Source organism: Dermacentor silvarum, chromosome 1 (assembly GCF_013339745.2).
Source record: "Dermacentor silvarum isolate Dsil-2018 chromosome 1, BIME_Dsil_1.4, whole genome shotgun sequence".
Classification (NCBI taxonomy): domain Eukaryota; kingdom Metazoa; phylum Arthropoda; class Arachnida; order Ixodida; family Ixodidae; genus Dermacentor; species Dermacentor silvarum.
In genome coordinates, this window is record NC_051154.1 from 420,075,819 (window position 1) to 420,100,991 (window position 25,173).

A 25,173-nucleotide genomic window follows, 5' to 3' on the forward strand; every position below is an offset into this window, starting at 1 on the left:
GTACGTGCCGACGTCTCAGCCACGCTACCATAGCCACGCGTAGAAAATGGCAGTGAACCTTTCTTTCTCCTTTATGCTTCCTCTACTTTCTAGTCACGTGTTGACCTTGCACGCTGCATGCAGCTACGAGGGAAGCAGCGGCGCTGTCCCAGGCCAGCCAACGAAACTCCCCTCGCCAGTAAACGCCCGCTTCCCGATAATGGCAGAAAACGAAACTTTGGAGAGCTGGCCAGCTCTCGGGCCGGCTGAAGCGGCGGCGCCTGCATGGCGGCGGGCGTGCACGTTGCAAGTGAGGGAGCCATGAGGGAAGGCGAGGGGAGCCACCGAAGCAGCGGAGTTGCCGAGGCAAAATCCGCTTCCCCGCCGCCCTCCTCCCTCACCTTCCACGGTCTCCGCGTGCGCCCTCGTGCCGTGCCGGCGCCGCCCGCTCCCAGAAGTTTCGTTTACTGCCATTATCGTGAAGTGAGCGTTGGCTGGCTTTGCCAGTTTCGTGGCCCTCGCTCGCTATGCTCGCCGTGATATTTCACAACTCGCACTCAAGATTCTGGTTTCAGCCTCACTGGCTGTTCGTTCGCACCACGTGCCCTTCTCCTCCACTTCGTCTCTCTTTTTTCCTCTAGCACTCCTTGGGGCGCCCGTTTGAGGGAAGCGTTCGCCGTCTCCGCTGACTTACGTACTCCCAGGCAGCCGCACTGTAACCGGTATTTCGTTTCCCGCAACTGCACTATAAGCGATACGTGTATGCATGGAGTGCTATGGGAAAATTAAGGGGAGTCTGAAAAGACCGCACTATATCCGGTCCTGCACTATAAACGGTTACGTTATAAGTGGTCTATACTGTAATAGGTGCGATGTTATCAAGTTTCAGAAATTTGGGTGTGCAGCAGTCATCGACAAGAAATACAGAACCAAATTATGTATTAAGGGCTTCGACAATTACTGTGCTATCTGTCACAGGGATACCATCGACTGAAAGGGTAGGGGATCATTTCTTTTTTTGGCGAAATATATTGCCAAAACTTTTCTGGTGATGTTACAAGAAAATTTTTTCGACGAATGCATGCATAAGAATGTTTGATCTTTTTAATGCTATCCTTTAGCTTCTCACGTAGCTCCGATATATAACTGCTTGAACACAGATGCGGTCTGAGCTGCCTTATTGCACTGTTGCATCAGTGACGTGCGATCTCTTTCGTCATCAGTGGATTATGTGTATGCTGTAACTTATGTTTGTGTGGAACAAAGTTTTTTTACACAGGTCAAGACTAGGTCCTTAAAGAAGCACCACATATATTCAGCAGAATGTGCATCTGATTTATACAATGACGTGAACAAAGAAAATGAACTATCAAGAGCATCCAATATATCAACGTCACTAGCACGCGAGAACATAGGAATGCATTACTTTTGTACCAGCCTCGACCGAAATTTTACTCAAGATTTAGGCACAGCAGTTTGTGGTCCGAGATGCCTTTAAATATGTAAACTTTCGTGTCGCGGTCAAGAATGCTGTTGCTTATAAAAACAAGATCCAGAATTGATTGGCTATCATTTTTTATTCTTGTAGGTGCTTTTACAAGCTGTGTTAAGCCATGTAACAAAACAATGTCTATAAAGGGTTCAGCAGAACTACTAAGTGCTTCAGGAAAGTCACCGTTCCATTCTACTGATGGAATGCTAAAGATCACCAGAAAGCACAAGGTTAGAATTTTGATTCTTACACATGAATTCGTTAAATGGTTCGAAAAATGTGTGGTCACTGTTAGGGGAGCAGTAAAATAATGCAATTCTCCATATGGAATTCATCAAAGAGAATTTTCCCCAAAACGCTCTCTATGCCGGTAATCTCTGGTGAGGAAACCATCTTTCCGACAACTTGGGTGGCTGGGTAGTCAATAGTCTAATGGTTAGCGTGCATCTGGCTGCTATGCTAAGAAAACCGGGTTTGAAACCAACCATCAGACCAACTTGGGGGCACTGTTCAATGAACCTGCTTGATGAACCTGGGTCTCTGGGTATGTGCCACTCTTCAATAAGAGCAAAGGTCATTGAAAACATCTCTGGTGCTATATCAGCTGCCTCATACCTCTTCATCCAGTACGTTGCATATCTTACGCACGTGCGAACCAGGGGTGCGGTCTAGTAACGGCTCGGAAAGCAAACAGCAAGGCACGATTCTGACCGATCACGCACTGGCAAGCAAATGGTTTGCATTCCGAACCATTACAAGATCAAGGTACAGAGCTTCGTGTTTGACTAAAACCAAAAATGTGTGTCACAAGTGTCTCCTTTCGCCGTCTCTGCTTCGTCGAGGCGTGTGCTTGTGGCGTCACAGCCAATGAGAACTCCAATGAGAACTCCAATGTCAGAGAGCCAATGCGAGTTTAGGTCCGATTTCGCTGCTACAGACGACAGACATTTTTTGCTAAATTTGACGCTTTCGCATCAAAGATACTCAACATACAGTGATATTCTATTGGGGCAGCTGGTATAAAACCACTGCATCCCTAGTCATAGCATGTATACAGGGATCGATGCCCAGCACCTCCACCGAGCTATAAGGGTGGTTTATTGAGGAACGAACAGCTAGGGCTACACAGCAGCCTTGGCCCAAGAGCTCTCCGGGTACTTTGTCATCTTCTCTCAATAGTTCCGGCCTCTCTTCCCCACTACACATGTTTGCTAGCATCAAGTGCATGGAAAGAAACTGCCTTCCCACTCTGCATCCCTTCCCACTCTGCATCCACACCTAATATCCTGGAGCTATACAGTCACCAAGTGATTCTTTGCACAAGCTCGATTATTCCAACTGAGAGCTAATGTATTTAACGGCGACCAATATTTTGAACACCCAACGATAGTTTAATGAAATCTGCATACTCAATCTGCATGAATCATGTCATAAACATCGTTCCCGCAAACGCAGTTTCTGTCATTTCTCACCAACTTTTTTTACAACACCCATTTGGCCATTACAGTCGACTAAAATCGAAACTTTAGATTATAGGCTTGCGTTCTACAGCCTGTGTGGTGCTCTCATGTAGCAAATGAAGTAGGTGGAATTGAATGACAGTACCTGGAACGTTACTTACAATGGATGTAGATTAAAGGATAGGACACACACAACGTGGCTGTATGGCCTAGTGGTTACGACGCTCGCTTTGAGGATAGGACACACAAGGGAGTGCTAAAATGCATCAGTATAATTAAACAAACTGATCAGACCATATGACTTATTCACTCAGCTGAGTACAGCTTTTCTTCCCAACTGCCCCACAAAATGAGCACCACTTAAGTCATCTTCAGCTGGTCCACATAGTACGCAAACGGGAAGAACTCAAACATTTGTAGTGCACTACAGGAAAGTGAAAGTTGCATAACACAACTTTCACTTTCCTGCGGCCAAATTACAATGCCGTCCCCAAATACTAACGGGATTGCTAATCCTCAGATTCTAGGGCGACACACTAGCCACCGCACGACTATGGCTGTGTCATTGCCAATGAAGGCGCGCACATCCTGCTAAATTTAGCAGCTTCATTCGAAATTTGTTTTGCCGCAAGCTGGCGAAGCAGGTTTGGTGCAAAATGACGCCATTGGTGGAGCACATCCACCTGAGTGCTCTAGTAGCTTGTGCTGGCATGTGTTAATTCTACACTCCTCTACGTTGTCCCCATCACATATTGCATTGCATTAAATTAGTTCTGGATTGCGACTTACTTGTGTACCGTAGTGTGACAAGGGTTGTACAGTTGAAGCCACTTATAAGTAGTAGTAGCGAAAAGTAGTCGTGGTATCAGTAGTATGTTACATGTGAACTCACCCTTCAAAACGTGAAAGAACTGACGACACGATAACTGGCGTCAGCAGTTGACATTCGACACCACTTTGGTCCGAAAATAGAAATTTCGGTACCTTCTTTTCCGCATCAAACTTGCAGTTAGATGCGGAAACTCGTACGAGGTGCAACATTCTCATGAGACAAGAAAAAGGGCTTTTGAGGCGCAGACAGAAAGCGGTAGCTGTCAAGAGTGTCAAAACAAGAGCCCACCTGGGGAGTGTTGCAGATGAGCGAAGGCAACAGGTCACCAGGCTTGTAGGCCCTTTTAAGGCACTGAGTGATGTCGAAAAAGAACAGGTACTGCTTGTCCCTGAACAAGAGGAAAACAAAACCATGACACTAACATTGAGCGAGAAACCATCATTTCTTCCAGCTTCTGCTTACAAAGTAGGTCTAACACCTTTTTCTGCGGAATGCTTACCATAGAAAGTTATCCATACCCACAGTGGTGGGTATGCATTATTTTGAAATATGCACTAAAAATCATTAGACAATAATTTAAATCGACAAACTTACCTGATGTACTATACTAACACCAGCAATATTGATAACCAAACAAATGAAAACTACCCTCAGCAAGAAAGTGAACTATACACAAGTGCACAAGACAAACCTTTTTCATTTATGTGAATACAGTCTTAAGAAATGGCTATACTCTTGACAAGCTTCTACAAAAAATGTTAAGTTAAAATATATTTTTTGTCCTCATCTTGGTGAGTCAGCTAGAGGAGAAGGAAGTAGACAAGTAGAAGTATTAACACAGGGCAGCACTCACAAGTGTTTTTATAAGGAACATGCTCATGCATATGTATGCATGACTCACATGACTTGATAACATGCAAAAAATTATGCAAAAAACCACAGCCAAGTAGTGAAAGCACAGCAATGGTGACGGCATGACTAAATGTTCCAGTCATCAAGCAAGGCACAGTCCTTCTGAAAGGATCAGCAATGATTGCTCATGTTCTTCTGCCCATTCTTAGGCCTTTAAAAGCTCTCATGTCCCCTGATCTACAAATTCAAGATCTTCTTCCTTCTTCCTGGGGTTTTACGTGCCAAAACCAGTTCTGATTATGAGGCACGCCGTAGTGGAGGGCTCCGGATTAATTTTGACCACCTGGGGTTCTTTAACATGTACTACAACGCAAGCACATGGGCATTTTTGCATTTCGCCTCCATTGAAATGCAGCAGCCGTAGCCGGGGTTCGATTCCGTGATCTCGTGCTCAGCAGCCCTTAGCTAACTGAGCAACCGCGGCGGGCAAATTCAAGAAGATCACTGTACATTTAAGAATGTTACAAATTCCGCAAGTTCCTTTTTTCCATTTCTAAAGTTTAACTCCAACAATTTTTTGAAAAACTGCCGGAAAGTTTGTACTGATCACTAAGCTTTACCTTCAGTGGATCCACAACGTCCTGTAAGCAAGGTTGAATACTAAGCACCAAGTAGAGGGTGAAATCAACAAACTTTCATATTCTAGTTCTTAACAGTTACACTGGAATCATTATTAATAATTTAAACCGTATAATTCCAATCGACAGATAACTCAAGGGTCGCCACAGCTGCATGCATTAAACTCAAACATGTAGAACCACAAGAAGGTTAATTCAAATGAAATTTCCCATTCTCATCTACTTTTTATCATGGGGAGTTGATGCCCAAATTTGCAATTCTGTGTCAGATAACTTGATTTGGGCGACTTGGTTATCTTGAAGGCATTCGAAGCAGCGCGACGGTATGAGAACAAAAAGTGCATACATAACAGGACTAGTCAACGCTAGTACTGTTGTTGTGGATGTGCTTTTCTGTTCTCGTTCTGTCATGCTCCTTTGATATGCCTTCTGTGTCAGGCTGTCTCAAGCCCACAGAGGCAAGCTTTAGTGTCGGTTTCTGATTCAATGCACTTTCGTTTCGCAGCCAATTGTGTCACACAGTATGTGAAACAAAAACAATAATTCGTATTTTGCAGAGGGCCTGTCGATAGCATCAACCTCTAACAGTAAGGCAAGCCTTTGCAACCTTACAAAAGCAGATCTCAGTATGCCACAAACTGTTCCAACTCACTGAAATAGTCTTGCCATGGCTCGCATTCACTAGCCTACAATGTTGGTATCTTCAGTGATGCAACTTTGTTAAGCTACTTGTCAGACAAAAGCTCCAAGATTGAATGGCCTCAACAGTCAGTCAATGGATCAGCATGGGGAGCACTCACTCAAAGGGCGGCTGGCCACAGATGTTGCCCTGGCTGTCAGTAGGGTAGATGAGGCGCTCAGGATTGCCATTGCGGTATGCTGAAACATACGGTCACGGATGGCAGCATTAACAGCAGTGTTTTACTTCTCAGAGCAGATTTCAGAGCAGAAAAAATGCCACTTTGGAGCAGTCATAAGGGTTTTCGGAGAAGCTATTGGTGTTTTCGGAGCAGATGGCATAATATGCCATACGACTCTTGGAGTTAAAATCATCACCGAAGCGTCTCATAATTACCAATATTTATTATGAAACATAATGCACAAACAATTATCAAAGCAAATTGCAAGAAACAAGCAATTAAGAAGATGGATGGTTATCCAACGCATAGTAAAATGAGCTATATATTTAAAATACCAGTACTTGTGGCAGAAATGAGATCAAACCGGTAAAGCAAAACACATTATAAAAGTAACATAGCATTGCCATTGCAGTTCATAATTGGTATGAGATCCAAGTAATCTTAGTTACCTTCACATTTCACCAAAGTAGTCTGCATGTCAAGTTCAAAAGTACAGCTAAATGAGCTATACATTTAAAATGTCAGCTCTTGTGGCAGAAATGAGATCAAAACTGATAAATCTGAGCATCACAATGTAAAAGTAATCAGTCACATATCACAGTTGCCACAGCAGTTGGTAATCAGTATGAGATGGAATTACCCAGCACCGTTTCAGAGCAGGTTCAGAGCAGTTACTAACAAAAATAACACTTTGGAGCAGCGTGTAGCAGCATTTCGCTTTCGGAGCAGTTTGAAGCAATTAGAGCAGCGCTTCCATCACTGCAACAGGTTTCAACATGAAGTGAAAACCGAAGAAATTACCTGCATATTGTCACGAAGTAGTGACGCTGAAGAAAACAGTCGTAAAACTGTACAACGAAACTGGTTGTTTATTGGGCGAACCTGTGCCCACAAAAGCAAGGTACACTCAAAGCACAACAATAACGGCGAACACAGTCGGCGATCGTCGAAAATCTCATCAGCGGGGAAACGCGTCGGCTTTTATACCTGAGTCATCGAAGGTTCTAGATTAATCCCTGATGCCCGCGTGTCTTCCAGAAAGTTCTAGAGAATTCGCGTCAGTCATGCAATCAGATAACATAAGCGTCGGTGACAACAGGCAATGGAAAGAAGCATCGATAACGTTCTAGAAACTTCCGATACAGGCGCGTCCTGCGCCGAGCGATAACGTTTAACATTTGTTAGCCGGTGGAAAGCGGCCACCGGTGAAAGATAAACATCTATACGTGTCAATACCCTCCCCTTAAAAAGCATCGTCCCGATGCTACAAACAAATGTGAAAGCGAAAACAAAACCACACGTAATAAAGAAAAAAAAAATAAAGTAACAAAGTACCTAAGTTCGTCAGCGGGCGTAGAAAGGCTTAAGACGCACCACATGGACGACTTCGGGTCGTGCGCGGCGCCGCTGTGATTGCGAAATGCCGTCTGGCACGACCTCATAGTCCAGTGCGCCAATACGTCGGATGATCTTATATGGTCCGAAATAGCGACGTAAGAGTTTTTCGCTAAGTCCTCGTCGGCGTATCGGAGTCCAGACCCAAACACGGTCTCCGGGCTGGTACTCGACGTAGCGTCGTCGAAGATTGTAGTGTCGGCTGTCGGTCCTCTGCTGGTTCTTGATGCGCAGGCGGGCGAGCTGTCGACCTTCTTCGGCACGCTGCAAATAGGTGGCAACGTCTAGATTTTCCTCATCGGTGACGTCCGGTAGCATGGCGTCAAGCGTCGTTGCCGGGTTCCTTCCGTAGACCAGGTTGAACGGCGCCATGTGCGTCGTTTCTTGCACGGCCGTGTTGTATGCGAATGTCACGTACGGAAGGATGGCATCCCACGTCTTGTGTTCGACGTCGACGTACATTGCCAGCATGTCGGCGATGGTCTTATTTAGGCGCTCGGTGAGGCCATTCGTCTGCGGGTGGTAGGCGGTGGTCCGGCGATGGCTTGTCTGGCTGTATCGCAGGATGGCTTGAGTTAGTTCTGCCGTAAAGGCCGTGCCTCTGTCGGTGATGAGGACTTTTGGAGCACCGTGGCGCAGGAGAATGTTCTCAACTAAGAATCGGGCTACTTCGGCGGCACTCCCTTTGGGCAAGGCTTTTGTTTCGGCGTAACGGGTGAGGTAGTCCGTAGCTACGACGATCCATTTATTCCCGGACGTCGACGTCGGAAAAGGCCCCAGTAAGTCCATCCCGATCTGCTGGAACGGTCGGCGAGGTGGCTCGATCGGCTGTAGAAGTCCGGCTGGCCTTGTCGGCGGTGTTTTGCGTCGCTGACAGTCTCGACATGTCCTTACGTAATGGGCGACGTCGGCAGAGAGGCGAGGCCAGTAGTATTTTTCTTGTATCCTCGCGAGCGTGCGGGAAAAACCGAGATGTCCAGCCGTTGGGTCGTCATGGAGAGCTTGCAGAACCTCTGGACGCAACGCTGAGGGCACCACGAGGAGGTAGTTGGCTCGGAGAGGCGAAAAGTTCTTCTTTAGGAGAATATCGTTTTGCAAGAAAAACGACGCCAATCCTCGCCTGAACACCTTCGGCACAGTGACGGTCTTGCCTTCTAGGTAGTCTACAAGGCTCCTTAGTTCCGGGTCGGCTCGCTGTTGTTCGGCGAATTCGTCGGCACTGATGGGTCCCAAGAAAGTGTCGTCATCCTGGTCGTCCTGTGGCGGCGGTTCGACGGGGGCGCGAGACAAGCAGTCGGCGTCAGAATGCTTTCGGCCGGACTTGTAGACGACGGTGATGTCGAATGCTTGAAGTCTCAGACTCCATCGTGCGAGGCGACCTGAAGGATCCTTCAAGTTAGCTAGCCAACACAAGGCGTGGTGGTCGCTTACAACTTTGAAGGGCCTGCCATAGAGGTAGGGGCGAAACTTTGATGTAGCCCAGATGATGGCGAGGCACTCCTTTTCTGTTGTGGAATAATTTGATTCCGCCTTCGATAGCGACCGGCTAGCGTAACTTACAACCCTTTCTATTCCGTCAGTCCTCTGCACAAGCACGGCGCCGAGTCCTACGCTGCTTGCGTCGGTGTGGACTTCGGTATCGGCGTTTTCGTCGAAATGCGCAAGAATGGGCGGCGATTGCAGGCGTCGCTTCAGTTCTTCAAATGCTTCGATTTGCGGCGTCTCCCACTTGAACTCGACGTCGGCCTTCGTGAGGTATGTCAGTGGCTCGGCGATCCGTGAAAAGTCCTTGACGAAGCGCCTGTAATAGGCGCACAGGCCAAGAAATCTACGCACTGCCTTCTTGTCGGCGGGCTGAGGAAAGTCAGTGATGGCCGCCGTTTTCTGTGGGTCAGGGCACACTCCAGACTTGTTGATGACATGGCTTAAAAACAAGAGCTCCTCGTATGCGAAGCGGCACTTTTCTGGCTTCAACGTGAGTCCGGAGGTCTTGATAGCTTGAAGAACTGTTTCAAGGCGCCGGAGGTGTTCCTCGAAGCTTGAGGCAAACACGACGACGTCATCCAAATAGACGAGGCAAGTCTGCCACTTCAAGCCTGCCAGTACTGTATCCATGACCCGTTGGAAAGTCGCAGGTGCCGAACAAAGACCAAACGGCATGACCTTGCACTCGAACAGTCCGTCTGGTGTTATAAAGGCAGTCTTCTCCCGGTCTCTCTCATCGACTTCGATTTGCCAGTAGCCGGTTTTGAGGTCCATCGACGAAAAATACTTTGCGTTGTAGAGTCGATCCAAGGCGTCGTCAATCCGTGGGAGAGGGTATACGTCCTTCTTCGTGATCTTGTTGAGGCGACGATAATCGACACAGAAACGTAGGGTTCCATCCTTCTTCTTCACTAACACCACGGGGGACGCCCACGGACTCTTGGACGGCTGGACGATGTCGTCGCGTAGCATTTCGTCGACTTGTTGCCTTATGGCCTCGCGTTCGCGCGCCGAAACTCGGTACGGGCTCTGACGGCATGGGCGGACATATTCGTCGGTTATGATGCGGTGCTTGGCGACCGGGGTTTGTCGAACTTTTGACGACGACGAGAAGCAGTCCTTGTATTGCAGGAGCAGAGCTTTTAGCTGTTCTTTCTTATGCCAAGGAAGGTTCTGATTGACGTCGAAAGTTGGTTCAAGTACTACAGTCTTCGTTGCAGGTGCACTAGAATCCGTGAAGGCAAAAGCACTGCCGGCTTGTACTATTTCGTCGATGTAGGCGACCGTTGTGCCTTTGTTAATGTGCTTGTATTCGTCGCTGAAGTTCGTGAGCATCACTCTTGCTTTCCCTTCACGTAGCTTAGCTATGCCTCTAGCGACGCAAATTTCACGATCGAGCAGTAAGTGATGATCGCCCTCGATGACGCCCTCCATATCTGCAGGCACTTCGGCACCGACGAAAATCATTACACTGGAGCGAGGCGGAACGGTGACTTGTTCTTCTAGCACATTCAAGGCATGGTAACTGATGTCTGTATCCGGTGGTATCGCGTTGTCCGTTGAAAGCGTTATTGACTTGGACCTTAAATCGATGACTGCACCATGTTGGTTTAGAAAGTCCATGCCTAGGATGACGTCCCTGGAGCAGTGCTGCATGATTACGAAGCTCGCCGGGTAAGTGTGATTGTTAACCGTGACTCGCGCTGTGCAGATTCCAGCCGGCGTTATTAGGTGGCCTCCCGCTGTCCGGATATCAGGTCCTTGCCAGGCCGTCCTCACCTTCTTCAACTTGGCGGCGAACGGGCCACTGAAGACGGAATAGTCAGCTCCAGTGTCGACGAGAGCGGTGACGCTATGACCATCGATTACCAAGTCTAAGTCGGTAGACCGTCGTCTGGCGTTGCGGTTAAGTCGTGGCGTCGGATCACGGCTACGTCGGCTTGCTTCGCTGCTGCTACGTCGCGTCGGTAGGTCTTCTTTCGGCGGCGAAGTGTTGTCGTCAAGGCTCTTGCTAGGCGGTGTGCTGGTACCTCGTTGTGATGATGCGTGAGTTGTCGTCGTCGGTGGCGGCGGAGGATCTTCGGTATTGAGTCGTACAGCAACCGCACCTCCATCGGTTGCTGCCTTTAGTTTCCCGGATAGGGGCTCACGGACCGGCCCTGCGCTGGGCCAGTGTATGGTCGGCGCTGCGGCGACAGGTAACGTCCTGGTGACGGCGAGCGTGAGGGTCGTCGTGGTTGGAACTGAGCTCCGGCGAGGTAGTCAGCGATGTCGCGTGGTCGCTCGCCAAGCTGTGGACGTGGCGCGTTGACGGCGAACCCTCGTAGGCCCATCTCGCGGTATGGGCATCGGCGGTAGACATGGCCGACTTCCCCGCAGTGATAGCAGAGCGGGCGGTGGTCGGGGGCGCGCCAAATGTCCGTCTTCCGCTGGTAGCTGCGCTGGGCGACGGGCGGGCGTGCTGGCGGCGGCGGCGGTGGACGACGGAACTGCGGCGTTACGGGGCCCTGGCGCGAGCGCGGAGGGGGGCCGTGACGACGGGCGACGGCGGCGTAGGTCATCGCTTGCGGCTGTAGTTGAGGCGATGCCGGAGCTTCTGGCACTTCCAGAGATCGCTGAACCTCTTCTTTAACTATGTCGGCGATTGAAGTCACCTGAGGCTGCGACCTTGGGAATAATTTCTGTAGTTCTTCCCGTACAACAGCTCTGATCGTCTCGTGCAGGTCGTCGGCGCCTAGAGCTTGAGCTTCGGCGTAGTTTGTCAGCGCACGGCGGTTGTATTGTCTGGCTCGCATTTCAAGCGTCTTCTCGATGGTTGTCGCCTCCGAAACAAATTCTGCCACAGTCTTGGGCGGGTTGCGCATCAATCCAGTGAATAGATGCTCTTTGACGCCCCGCATCAAGAACCTAACTTTCTTTTCTTCAGACATGTCGGGGTCGGCGTGGCGGAAGAGGCGAGTCATCTCCTCCGTGAAGATCGCGATGCTCTCGTTCGGCAATTGAACTCTGGTTTCCAGGAGAACTTCAGCCCTTTCTTTTCGTACGACACTCGTGAAGGTCCTCACGAAGTTCTCGCGAAATAGGTCCCAAGTCACCAGGGTGGTCTCCCTGTTCTCAAACCATGTCCGAGCAGCGTCATCCAACGAAAAATAGACATGGCGCAGCTTGTCATCGTCGTTCCATTTGTTGAATGTCGCGGTCCTCTCGTACGTCTCCAGCCATGTTTCAGGGTCTTCAGCTGATGATCCACGGAAGGTCGGTGGCTCCCGAGGTTGCTGCAGCACGATGGGGGACGCTGGGGCTGCCATTGAGGTCGTTGACTTGGCCTTGATCGCTGTGGTCTTCTCGGGAAGAAGTCCGTATTCTGGCAAAAGACCTTGCTGCCTACGGCTAGCTCGCTGGTCCTTGGCGATGTTGGTCTCGTCCTCCGGTTTCGGGCTTGGGTCGCGGCTTTGCGGGGGTGTCCGCTGCATGGACACAAAAGCACCTCCACCAGATGTCACGAAGTAGTGACGCTGAAGAAAACAGTCGTAAAACTGTACAACGAAACTGGTTGTTTATTGGGCGAACCTGTGCCCACAAAACCAAGGTACACTCAAAGCACAACGATAACGGCGAACACAGTCGGCGATCGTCGAAAATCTCATCAGCGGCGAAACGCGTCGGCTTTTATACCTGAGTCATCGAAGGTTCTAGATTAATCCCTGATGCCCGCGTGTCTTCCAGAAAGTTCTAGAGAATTCGCGTCAGTCATGCAATCAGATAACATAAGCGTCGGTGACAACAGGCAATGGAAAGAAGCATCGATAACGTTCTAGAAACTTCCGATACAGGCGCGTCCTGCGCCGAGCGATAACGTTTAACATTTGTTAGCCGGTGGAAAGCGGCCACCGGTGAAAGATAAACATCTATACGTGTCAATATCAGGGTTCGTACACAATATTTGGCTGGAAATTCAAGGACATTTCAAGGTTTTCAAGGATGCAAAAAGGCAGAATTCAAGGAGTGTTAGCGTAATTTTATTTCCTCACATGACTTCGGAAAGGAGCCCTATTTTCGCATTAATTTCTCTTTCAGGAGCTGTTATCTCCGCTTCTTTTTCTTTGGCTGTTCGACGGAAACTTCGTCGCCTTTTGCCTTTCTGGTGGCTCTTCAAGGCAGATTCCCCCATCGTTGCAATGTCGACCGTCTTCTGACATAATGCGCACATTGCTCGATAAGGATCGCTTGGTTCCGGTCTCACCCAGTGACGATAGTCCGTATGTTGCAGCCACGCAGGCTGAAACTTGCACTTCCCGCCTGGCATCTTGTCAAAGTAAACACACAACGCAAACGCGAACTTCACTGAAATGGCGCGCACGAGGCCGACAAACGGCCCGACTATAGTACCTAAAAGACACATACTAGTGTGCCGAGAGCGGGTGTCGCGGTAGCACCGAGTGTGATGCCTGCCGCCGCCGGCCGCTTGGTGTGCTGCACTTCGAGACTGTGCCGGACCATGCTGAGACATGGGCGGACTTCAGGCAAGACACGACGCGAGTCTCCCCATTTGCCCGGCGATCTGCCTCTTATGTTCTTGTCCCAATCCGCAATACGTTCGGGGTCTGCGGACGCGCTGGGTAATGAGATGAGCCGTTTCTTTCCGCGTCTCTGGGAAATCGCGGTTTCGCGACCTGTTCAAAGTTTCTTTAGACAGACGAGTGCACACATAGATGCAAAAAACCCACTCACAATAAGAAAAGACTGCAACGAAAGCGGCAGCAAGGCGATAAATGAACTAAGCATTGCAATCGACGCGTAGCAATCAATGCCTCGCAAACGAACGCGAGTCGAACACCGCAGGATTTAGCATGGTGCCGACAGGCATCGCCGTCTGGTGGCCCGCGGCGGCAGGCATCACAGCCCGCGCCACCGTCCCGCGTTGGAGACTCTCGGTGGACGGCACACTAGAGTATATTCTAGGCACTATACGCAAGCCGAGCGAGCGATATGTCTCGCATTGGATTGGATTTCCAATGCATATTAGTTGCCAGACGACGTAGGGGCTGCGAGATTTAAAACCGAAACTTCCTGATGTTGCCCTTTAGTCAACACAGCTTGTTTTCATGGGCATTCGTAAGCGAAAGGGGCTTAAATATCAGCATGACTTGCGGAGGTACATCGTTAATTTCCTCTAGCGGAACAAATCCCACGGGATTTTCAAGGATTACAAGGAGCCCACGGGTATTCAAGTAGTTTCAAGGGCCCTTGAACTTATACTGTCAATATAAAGGATATTCAAGGATTTCAAGGGGCTGTGCGAACCCTGCAATATGCTTCTTGGTGAAACCACCTCCTGCACAATTGTCACATGGTGCATGCCAAGCTCTATTTCTGGGACACACGCACAAACAACCACAACAGCTTTGGAAAAGGCTTTGTAGTAGGCAAAAAGAGAAGCCAACAGTCGTGCAGCTAGTTCTTGAGGTGTTCATCTTTAAGGAAGGCCAGCTGCTTCAAGGCAGAAGAGCCAATTTTCTTGAAGACAGGGCTGTGCCGATAGCAATGTCCTTATTAAGGCAAAAGCCATATGTCTCATCGTTCAGTTGACCTTTAAAGTCCTTGAGCAAAAATGCGTCAACAACACAAAAGGTACAAAAACTATCATCATCAAATGCCTATATGCAAAAGCTCACAAAACTTTTGATGGTGTGCGGCTCATCATCACACCCCCATAAGCAAGCAAGACGGATGATAAAGATGGATGACAAAGCGAATTAAGATGGCTGCCTAAGCGAATTAAGTGGATGACTAAGCGAATTAAGAGGATGACTAAGTGAAGTAGACCAAGCAAATTAAGGGGGATGTGTACGTCATGTGTTTATCTTTAATGCAATGACACTTGGGCTTTCACCTTCAAGTCGTCTTAGGGATAACATTAGAAACCCTGTGAATGTTTTTAGGCAATTAAACAGCAGTGGCAGACATTATTTATGACAACCAACCATTACCTACTAGTTACTTAGTACACCCTCATTATGCGAGGAATTCCAAATACAGTATACCCCACGTTATAAGGGCAACAGAATAATAGGCAAATTCCTGCAATTCCCATGGTGCATAAAAAGGGGGGAAAAAAGCAATACAGCAATCCACAAACCCAGAGAAATTTGGGCAGCCAAAATGTGATCTTGGCTCTATTTGTAGGCTACAGATGCACCACTACGTTTACAGCAAATTTCTGCTAAACTTGGCACTTTTCACTGCAACCTAGTGTTTCCTTTTTGAGAAAATCTATAGCAACAGACCTTTACAACCAACTTCCCCACTAATGTGCAACTTATATTTCTATATTCTTGACATCTGCTGATTGGCTAATGAAGACTTGTACAAGTGCTTAAAGCAATTTTGTTGGCTGTACCAAGCATTCAGAGTGACTCCCCTTGTAGTAAAATTCCTGATACAGTAAACATTTTCCCTAGTCCTGACTGGTTTACAGTAACAGGGTCGCAATACTCAATGATGCATGTTCCAAGTTCAAGACTCAACTAAGTCAGTGTTAAAGTATCTCAACTTAGCAGGAATCCTCATGCCACCACCAGATTTCAATTCAGAAATCTGTGACTGAGTCCTACCAGAGTCCTTCCATCTTTTTCTGGTCACGAAACTCCGCCGTCACACTATGGGACAGATTCATATGCTGCCTAAGCTGCCGTGACATGGCGCCACTGTGCCACAGAGGGCATCGTTCGCGTACCGAAACGCTTGCGCGGTGCCAAGCGAGCTGAGTGATCGGGTGCATTCTGTGCATGTGCTGCACTATTTTTCTATTGCTGGACGAAGTGGCTGGGTGGGACAACAATGCCGAACAAGTGTTGCGTGCCGGGGTGCCGTTCCGGATAGAAGCGCCTCTTTGTGCTGTCTGTATTCCTTCTTCTTTCTGGGGTTTTACGTGCCAAAACCAGTTCTGATTATGAGGCACGCCGTAGTGGAGGGCTCCGGATTAATTTTGACCACCTGGGGTTCTTTAACGTGCACTACAACGCAAGCACACGGGCGTTTTTGCATTTCGCCTCCATCGAAATGCGGCCGCCGCGGCCGGGATTCGATCCCGCGATCTCGAGCTCAGCAGCGCAACGCCTTAGCTGACTGAGCTACCCCGGCGGGTGCTGTCTGTATTCCACTTATTTTACATGATAAATGATCGTACTTGTATGTTGTTTTTGCACCAACACGTTTTAGTTCTTTTCTTAATCGAATTATAAAGCTGTTTCTTTTTTTTGAACCATGATAAGAATATCAGGACAGATGATTACAATATTTTAACATCTTGTAAATAGTTGCGCATTAAGAACCAAAATACCTAGTCTCGTCATTTCTGCGTCAAAACCACGAGCAGCGTGAATAAGTGCTGGGCTTACTGACGTGTCTAAACGACTGCTTGCTAAGGCTATTGCCTAATTACAATACAGTTTCAACTGTGCAGGACCTAACATTTCACGTTCACCTTAATATGTTGCTAAAAGCCGCACCTAAGACATTTAGTAGTGAAGTTTGTCCTGCATTTATCCTACCTAAATCTCATTGAGAAATGGCATCGCTGTGCAGAGAAATCGGAAGCGCACGGAGCAGCTCAATTTCCTTTTCTTTGTCATTAAGTATTCTACGGAAGCAGCCCTTAGCAATAACAATTTCATTCTTTTGATCTCCTGATAAGATACTGCCCTTAGTTTAAGAGAAAGTGAACAGCTGTGCTCGGCAAACTATCTGGCGCTATGCGCAACCGAGATTAGGCGCTTACTTGCAGGGGTGCAACAGCCCCTATGTTTGCGTCTGGTGATAAGTTGGACCACTGGCACTTTGTTGAGAATGCGCGATGTTTAATTTCAGGCAAATATTAAAAAGCGGAGCCTACCGAAGTGTTGAGGCGAACGGCAATGAAGAAGAAATCTGGACTGAGACTGCTCGGCAGTGCACAGCGGACGCATTTCAACGGGGGCGAAATGCAAAACACTCGTTTATTTAAATTTAGGTGCATTTTAAAGGATCCCAGGTAGTCAAATTTAATCCCGAGTCCCCCACTATGGCGTGCCTCATAATCGTATCGCGGTTCTGGCTCTTAAAATCCCCGTATTTTTTTTTTGGACTGAGACCGCCGCAAAGTCCAAGTTATGAGCGGTATTTTTTTTTTTTTCTTCCCGGGCGCTTATTTCATGGCAGAAGACGCGCTGAGGCAGTTATTTAAGCATGTGGAATGTTAAACATCGTTACATGAAAGTTTTAAAAAATTATGGGGTTTTACTTGCCAAAATAACGATCCGATTAGGAGGCACGCCGTAGTGGGGGACTCCGGAAATTTAGACCACCTGGGGTTCTTTAATGTGCACCTAAATCGAAGTACACGGGTGTTTTTGCATTTCGCCCCCATCGAAATGCGGCCGCCGTGTTACATGAAAGTAAAGCGACAGTTGCGGAAGTTGAGAAACCTAGAATACTGAGGCTGCCCCACACACAACCACAGTGGTAGCGGTGTTCGCATGCCCTCTCATGCACGGTTGCGTCTCTAGTGGCTGGCACTGGCTCTATATGAAACTGAGGCGGCAGTTTCGTGACCAGAAGCCTCGAGCCACGGAGGACGTCCAGCTGGCGCGCGTATACTCCGATTCAAGAAGCGATGTCACCATCAAGTGCAACAGCTCGAGGACGAGGAAAAAAAACATGGAAGGACTCTGGTCCTACTAAGTAGTTTTGTCCTGCCCTGGGTAAGGAAAGCTTTGGGGAAAAATATACATGCAATAGCATTCCACAAGTTTGGGGAAGAAGGTGTTGCAGATAGCGCTACTGTCAGGGTTCCTAGGTTCTCTACTTAAGTGGACATGCAAAGAGTGGCTTCAATTCCATATGTGCAACGTGCACCCACAAGCAATGAAATAAAGTGCTAATTAGTAAATTCTAGGCCAGTTAGTTATTGAGTATTGCACATCTTCTTATGTTTGCTACTTGGTAATGGTGTACTGAAGACAAGACATTATCTCCGGAGCACCGTGATGAACAAATTTTGCTCCTTGAAGCAGCTGGTACTATAGACAGTACCAATATACAGTGCCTTCAAAAATAAACTTCAAATAACCTTCAATTGAGGACATTACGTAAGCTTCGCAAATGTGCCTTCAACAGATGGTTTATACTTCTTTGTGGTTACACTGTGCATAACAAATTACAGCCAGGATGAGTTCAATGAAAAGTTTTTCAATTTTGCATTTAAGGTCTTAAACACATGGAAGCTTGGGTGAGTTTGTAAGACATGTTGAAATAACTGTACAGCGGCGAATGAGGATGGATGAAAAGAACAGACAGGACCAGCACCGACTTCATACTGAAATTCATTATAAAATAGCGAAAAGAGAAAAACCACCATAAGTTTAGCGGAGATGTGCTCATTTAGGGTCTACAATCACATTGAAAACTCGACAATTATATCCTCAGGCAAGTTCACTTTGTTTTTCTCAAGATCTCATATTACAATATTAATCCCTAATTTTCATACGCAGGAATTTCAACACATAGCCTAGACATCATTTTTTTGAAACAACAAAACTGTTTTCAGCACCACCACTATAACAGTATCTGTGATGCCTCACCCTTGAGATGCCTTAAAAAGACGAGCCTTGCAGAAATGCAAATGCAAAATTTAAAAAGTCTGCTAATGAACTGAACTAAATTACATAATTATCCCTATAAATTTCTGTGCACAGTTCTGCAAAAGAGCCCTTTTGAAGGCACAATGCTGCTTTTTTTTTTTTTCGAAATTTACTCCAAGGTGCAGTTTCTATGGTGCTTGTAACAAACTATTTTAAAATACTGCACAAGAGCTTGATACTGAAGCATTAGGCTAAGGATCCAGCTACAGGCATACAAATTAAATCCGTTGACACCAACAACATAGCAACACACCAACAACGCCTCTATCGAGCGGGTGTCCGTTCCCTCTACACAGCATATAAGCAGGTTGCATCTTTGCATGATATATTAAACAATGAGCGCAGAAATAGTTAACAACACCATAAAGTATACACAACTTTAGAAGCTTTAGGAGGCAAAGAAGTGCAATTTAGCCATGGAATACATAATAGGTCAAGCAATGAGGCAGTAATACATAATAAACATGAAATAAACGATTTACATAAGTGACATGAAAAAACAGACAATCCAGCATCTGCACACCCCTGAAATTCAACCGAAATGCAGATTCTTGCAGGTCACTCACCAAAGAATGCCACAATGGCCCATCCAATAAGGAAGAAGACAAACAGGAAGAGGCAGATGATGTCTGTGCAGCTCCTGAAAAGCCAGGCCAACATTCTGTGCTAACATTCTCGACAGAATTAGGTCATTTAATGTACCAAACATTTTTTGACCACCACTGTCAAATCGTTAAAAACCCTTCATGGCTGTTTAATTTGACATGGACATTTCTTGGGAATTTTGAGGTGGTGGATATAGAAAGCAGGTAAAAAAATATTTCTTACTTTCATCCAAACAGTACATGGGAATAATGTAGAAATGACCGGTTGTCTCGGCACCGATTTTGACAAGCTTTTCAAAAGAAGTATGACTGTAGTCGGGCAGCTGTTAAGGCACGTATCAGAAAGCTGGGCAAGTTAAGGACTAATCATCCTACCACGTGTGGGTGAAGAGGACACAAGGAACGGGAACAAGGAATGCATTCAAACATATTCGTCCTTAAAAGAACATATATGTTCACGAGAGTGGCTTGTTGGGCTAGTTGGTACATGGTTATACTTGGAGAATGCCAGCAAACTTGGAAGTAGAAAAAATCGAGAAGAAGACATAGACGAAGTGACAGGAAGGTGGCTGGAACATCCCTTTTTCATTTTATAAGCTTATTTATTTCATTTTAAACGTCTTTAAAGGGACACTAAAGGCAAATACTAAGTCGACGTAGACTGTTTAAATACCATTCCAGAAACCTCGTAACGCTTGTCTTGTGCAAAGAAAAGACTTAGTTTACGAGAAAATTGCATCTGAAGGGTCCGAATACGTTTATGGCAATTCAAATCTCCCGCCACGCCAACCAGGGAGTGGAGACGTTGCATACGCCATCATCGCCCCTTGCTTCCACCGGTGAGTAAAACGGCACCCGACAGACGGCGGTACGATGCGCCGCTGCAGCTGCTTTTGGTCAAGCGGGCTGGACCGTTCAGGCATCCCGCGTCATCGCTTCTTCATTCTGTGATCACATGGAAGTGGAATTCTCTGCTGCATGCAGTTTGTGCGAGGTTCGCGAGCCAGCAAAACCAGCGCAGCACTACGCGATAACGGAGCTACTGAAACTCGAAAGCGCCGGCGGCGCAGAGTCAGCGAAAACGAAACCTTTCGACCGCCCGCGTCGTCGTCAACGGTGTAATGTCAATGAGTTCTTTTTTCTAAAAATGAAATAGAATTGGTGAAGTAGCATTTTATTTCGTCTTTTAGTACAATACAATGACGTTTTTGTAACGAGTGGTTGAGTATTAGCGGCAGAATTTAAATGAGGAGTGCCTTTGTCATCGGCCAAGTACCTGAATGTCCCGGGGGAGTCTCTAATCGTGCCCAGCATTAATCTCAATTTCTCGATTACTAAGGCTCTGTTTGCAATAATATTGACGCCTTAGAGATACAGGAGCGCTAATCCAGCACTTAAGCTTGACTTAGTATTTTCCTCTAGTGTCCCTTTAAAGAAGGATTTAAGACTACAGATTCGCTTTATCTGCTTCTTAATTTTGTGGACTGGGGTGCGATCGGAGACAGTTGTTTGGAACGGACATTCAGTTTCGCCTCAAGCGAATGGCCCAGGCCGCGCCGACATCGTCAGCCGCGAGGCGCAGCCACAATTTTGGCGACACCAAAATGACAACACGCTCCTGTCAATCATTTTGAAACCGAGCAAGTCATCTGCAACGAGAGGTGTTCAGTAAGGTCTTGATGAGGGCTAGTTGGTTCACGATTTAGAACTGAGGTTTGAACAGTGCGAATAAAACAAGGACACGAAGAAAAAAATACCACAAATAAGCGCTGACTGCCAACTGGAAGTTTATTTGAAAATTATCAGCCATTTTATACTTTTTCCAGCATAGGCATGCGTGCACAAGTCACATAGGTAAACATCCTCAAAACCAGGAACATCATAATCTATCATGCAAAAAAGCTCCGACAAGGCGAGAGAGGGAAAACTTACACATATGCCTCTATTATTTCTCTTTCCTACTTACTTTTTCCTTTCCCTATGAATTTTATCTTTTTCAAAATAGGAGTGCATGGACACTTTTTGCAATGTACCACTAAATGACTTCCAAAGCCATTCTTCACGTTATTGTTGTGCTGACGAGCTCTATCATTGAAACACTGTCCTGTTTGTCCGATATAATTTCTGCCACAGCTCAACGGTATCCAATAGATAACATTGCGCGTGCAGTCAGTGAAACTGGATTTATTATCGATGGTGCACAGGCGCTTATTGAGCGTTTTCCTACGATTGCATATCGATGAAAGGTTGCACGGGGCACTGAAAAGTAAATTAACATTATGTCTGTTGCAGACTTTCTTTAGATTGTGCGACAACTTATGCAAGTACGGCACCACGTGCACTGGTCTCATGTCTTTTCCAGTTGGCAGTCAGCACTTGTTTGTGGTATTTGTTCCTTCGTGTCCTTGTTTTATTCGCACTGTTCAAACCTCAGTTCTAAATCGAGAGGTGTTCCGTTCGAGCGATCACGCGCTCACTACGAGACTGGCTTCGCATGGCACATCTGATGGATTGGATCCAAACAGTGGCTGCGGCTACGGAATGGCACATAAGGATCCAATTCATAGTCTAATTCGAGACAATGGCGCTTGCAATGGGAGCTTCGGTTCTTAATTTACGTTGCTCGAGGAGGAAGAGCGTTTAGAGGTGCGAAATGCGTTTGAAGAGATGGGCGAAAGCAAATGCCGGCGTCACTTTTGTTTCTCGAAACGAACAGTGCGTTGAACAGCTCTCTCTGACAGGCCAAGACCAAGGGGCCCAGTCGACAATTGCGGTCGACGACATGTTGTCGTTGCCTCTTGAGAAGCGCGACGCGACACTGTTCCCATCATTTACATTTTTTTTTTCCCACTGTGCACGACACTACCTATAGTCGGGTACAACTTTAGAAGACAGGAGAGTCCAGTTGACTGAAGCGCAGCAGCCAATTCCTCCGCGACTAAAGGAATAGTCCCGCTCAAAAAATTGTGACTGCTTCTAAAACGCGTATTTGTCAGTATAAATAAGATTTGTGTATCTTGACGAGTGGTTTGGTAAACTATCATGATGGAAATGCTACAGCACATGCCGGATCGCGTGAGAAAAATAACTCCGCGCCTTCTACAACGTTGTGCGTCGTCTGCTACGGAGCTAGATCGACGGCACCAGGTGTGTAATTATAAAGCAGTCGCTGGCTTAATAGCATAAGATTCATATATACTTATTGTGTGTTTGCACAAGCTTATTTTGTTAATGTGTTAGGCTTAGTTTTTTATTAATGTTTTTGTCTTTTTTTTCCGCGGTTGCGAACCTGCAACCTCGTGAGTTCGCGCACGATCACGCGGCATTCCGTGCCAGTTTTTCGTCATGGAGCCCAGCGAGGTGACATCGGAACGCGATCCTTTGTTGCCGAACGAGCCTTGTGTCACCTCGATGACCACACCACCAGGAGCCTCGGCAAGAGCAAGAGTGGCCACATCCTGAACAGCGATTCACGCAACATGATCTTCCACTGCTACACGTTTTGGCGTAACAAGCAGCCTGAACGCAGTGTGGAGGACACGAGCAAGTTTGTCGCCGACATGCTTGGTGTCAGCGAAAGGACTGTGTTCACGGTGAGGGAGGAAGTTAAAGCTTCGCATTTTTCGGGTGGCAAACTGACGACGCCCTCGCGAAAGCGCCCACGCAATGCGGAGAAGAGAAGACGCAGCGCGAAGTTTGACAGCTTCACGTTGTGCGCGCTGAGGTCATGTGTGCACGATTTCTTTCGCCGCAACGAGATACCGACAGTCGAGAAGATAACTACAGAGTTCTCGGAGCGTATGGAACTCCCATCACTAAGGCGGTGTACTGTGCGTCGCCTGCTTGCCGAGATCGGCTTCAAGCACGAAAAGAGAAGCCGCAACTCGCTGCTTATCGATCGGGATGACATCACCGATTGGCGGAATCGCTACCTCCGTGACGTGGAGCGCTACCGGGCGGAAGGCCAAAAGATCTTCTACCTGGATGAGACATGGATGACGGCGCAACGCACTCGGTCGATCGTGTGGACAGACACTGCGGTGCAGAAGCGCGGACGCCTGTTTGCTCGAGCAAATGGCCTGACGACGGGTCTAAAACAACCTTCTGGGAAAGGGCAGCGCCTGATCGTGACGCACATCGGCAGCGAGGATGGTTTCATCGACAGCTGCTTGGATGTATTCCGAGGCCAAAAGACAGGCGACTACCACGAGGAAATGGACGGCAATCGCTTTGAGGGTTGGTTCAATGACGTTCTGCAGAAGTTGCCAGCTGGTAGCGTCATTGTTTTAGACAATGCACCTTACCATAGCCGGCGAGATGAGAAATTGCCGACGACGGCCTGGAAGAAGGAAAAGATACAGGAGTGGCTCACAAGCAAGAATATCACCTACGGTGAAAGGATGATAAAGATGCAGCTGCGTGAGCTGATGGCATCTGTAAAGTCATGCTTTCTGAGCTACATCGTAGACAACACAGCTGTAAGGGCCGGTTGCATTGTAATCAGGCTCCCGCCGTACCACTGCGAATTTAATCCCATTGAGCTTGTGTGGGCCAAGGTCGAAAATGGCATCGCTGCGGACAACAGAGACTTCAAGCTGTCCACGGTCGACGTCATCTTGAGGGAGAAAATCAAGCAGGTAACAGCGGAAGACTTGGAGGAAGAGCATTCAGCATGTGATGGACTTGGAGCCAAAGTTCAGACTTGACACGTCTGGGAGTGAGCACATTCAACCCATAATCATCCAGCTGGGTGAAGATGACACTGAAGAAAGCGACTCTGACTACGAGCTGTCTGGCATTGAGCCACTCGACGAAGCATAGAGGCTTCTTATTAACGAAAGAACAGCCCTTATTAGGGCTACCAAAATTTTGCCGGTTTCGCAACAGCCAACTATCCATTCCGTGACCTCAATTAAATAAGCAGTTCCATTTATGGCATATTCATTATAATATAAACTCAATTATGATAAGCAACGTCCTGCACACATTGTGCTTGATTTAAGAAGTGGCATAGAAACACATTTAAATGCTGGCATATCTGAATTGAAACACTATTGTTAACCCTGATTATCGTTGGCGGGCTTAAAATGCTCATTCGGGCAGCCACCGTCGAATTTGATGCGCACCATAGTGAAATAGCAGTAGTCAGAGCACGCTTTATGGTTCTGTTAGCAGTCTGCACTGGAAATCACAGTCATGTCATAAGCGAGTGCTGGTGAAATAGCAGTAGACAACACGAAACTGACAGCCCCTGTCAGCAGCTTGCATGCCAAAGCACATTCATGTGCTTGCATTGTTTATTTTGTTATCTGGCTCACACAAGTAATGCAATTAAGAGAACAAATATAAGACATCATTAGCTTAGTGAGGCCCAAAATGCTCATTCAGGCAGCCACCGTCAAGTTTGACGCGCCCCATAGTGCAATAGCAGTAGTCGGAGCACGCTTTATGGCTCCGTTAGCAGTCTGCACTGAAAATTGAAGTGTTGTCATAGCCAATTTTCAATTTATTAATCTGACTCGAGCAAGTAATGCGAATGCAAGCACAATTATTAACGTGATTAACTTTGATAGCATTCTTTTGTCATATTTACGTACCGGAAAAATGCTCAGTAAAGTTGAACGTGTTTTAGTGAGTCACTTTGTTCATTACAAGCCGTAGGCAAAGTGACGGACAGATTCAGACAGTGATATTGGGGAAGTAATAAATGGTGAAAGTTGCAAAAGCTCTCACAGCACTGCTTTGCTGGACTCCATTCACTAGAAAACTGCATTTGCAATGATGAAAGCGTCAAGACAGGAAATGATACCCCACTGCACAATGTTATATATGTGTACCACCACATGAGACGGGCAGCAAAACAACCTGTTTATTAAGACTGCATGCAACAACATA

At 47.1% G+C, this 25,173-nt stretch overlaps 1 protein-coding gene across 4 annotated transcripts in view; it reads right to left on the reverse strand.

The window, feature by feature from the left end:
• LOC119437613 (choline transporter-like protein 4) overlaps positions 1-25,173 on the reverse strand; it is a 629,795-nt gene that overhangs the window by 397,497 nt on the left and 207,125 nt on the right. For all 4 annotated transcript variants that reach the window (XM_037704613.2, XM_037704614.2, XM_049660742.1 and 1 more), the window contains exons 3-5: positions 19,240-19,313; positions 6,054-6,132; positions 4,052-4,151 (exon numbers count right to left, since the gene is read on the reverse strand). In XM_037704613.2, the coding sequence (XP_037560541.1) occupies positions 4,052-4,151; positions 6,054-6,132; positions 19,240-19,313 (253 nt within the window). The remainder of the gene's footprint in view (positions 1-4,051; positions 4,152-6,053; positions 6,133-19,239; positions 19,314-25,173) is intronic.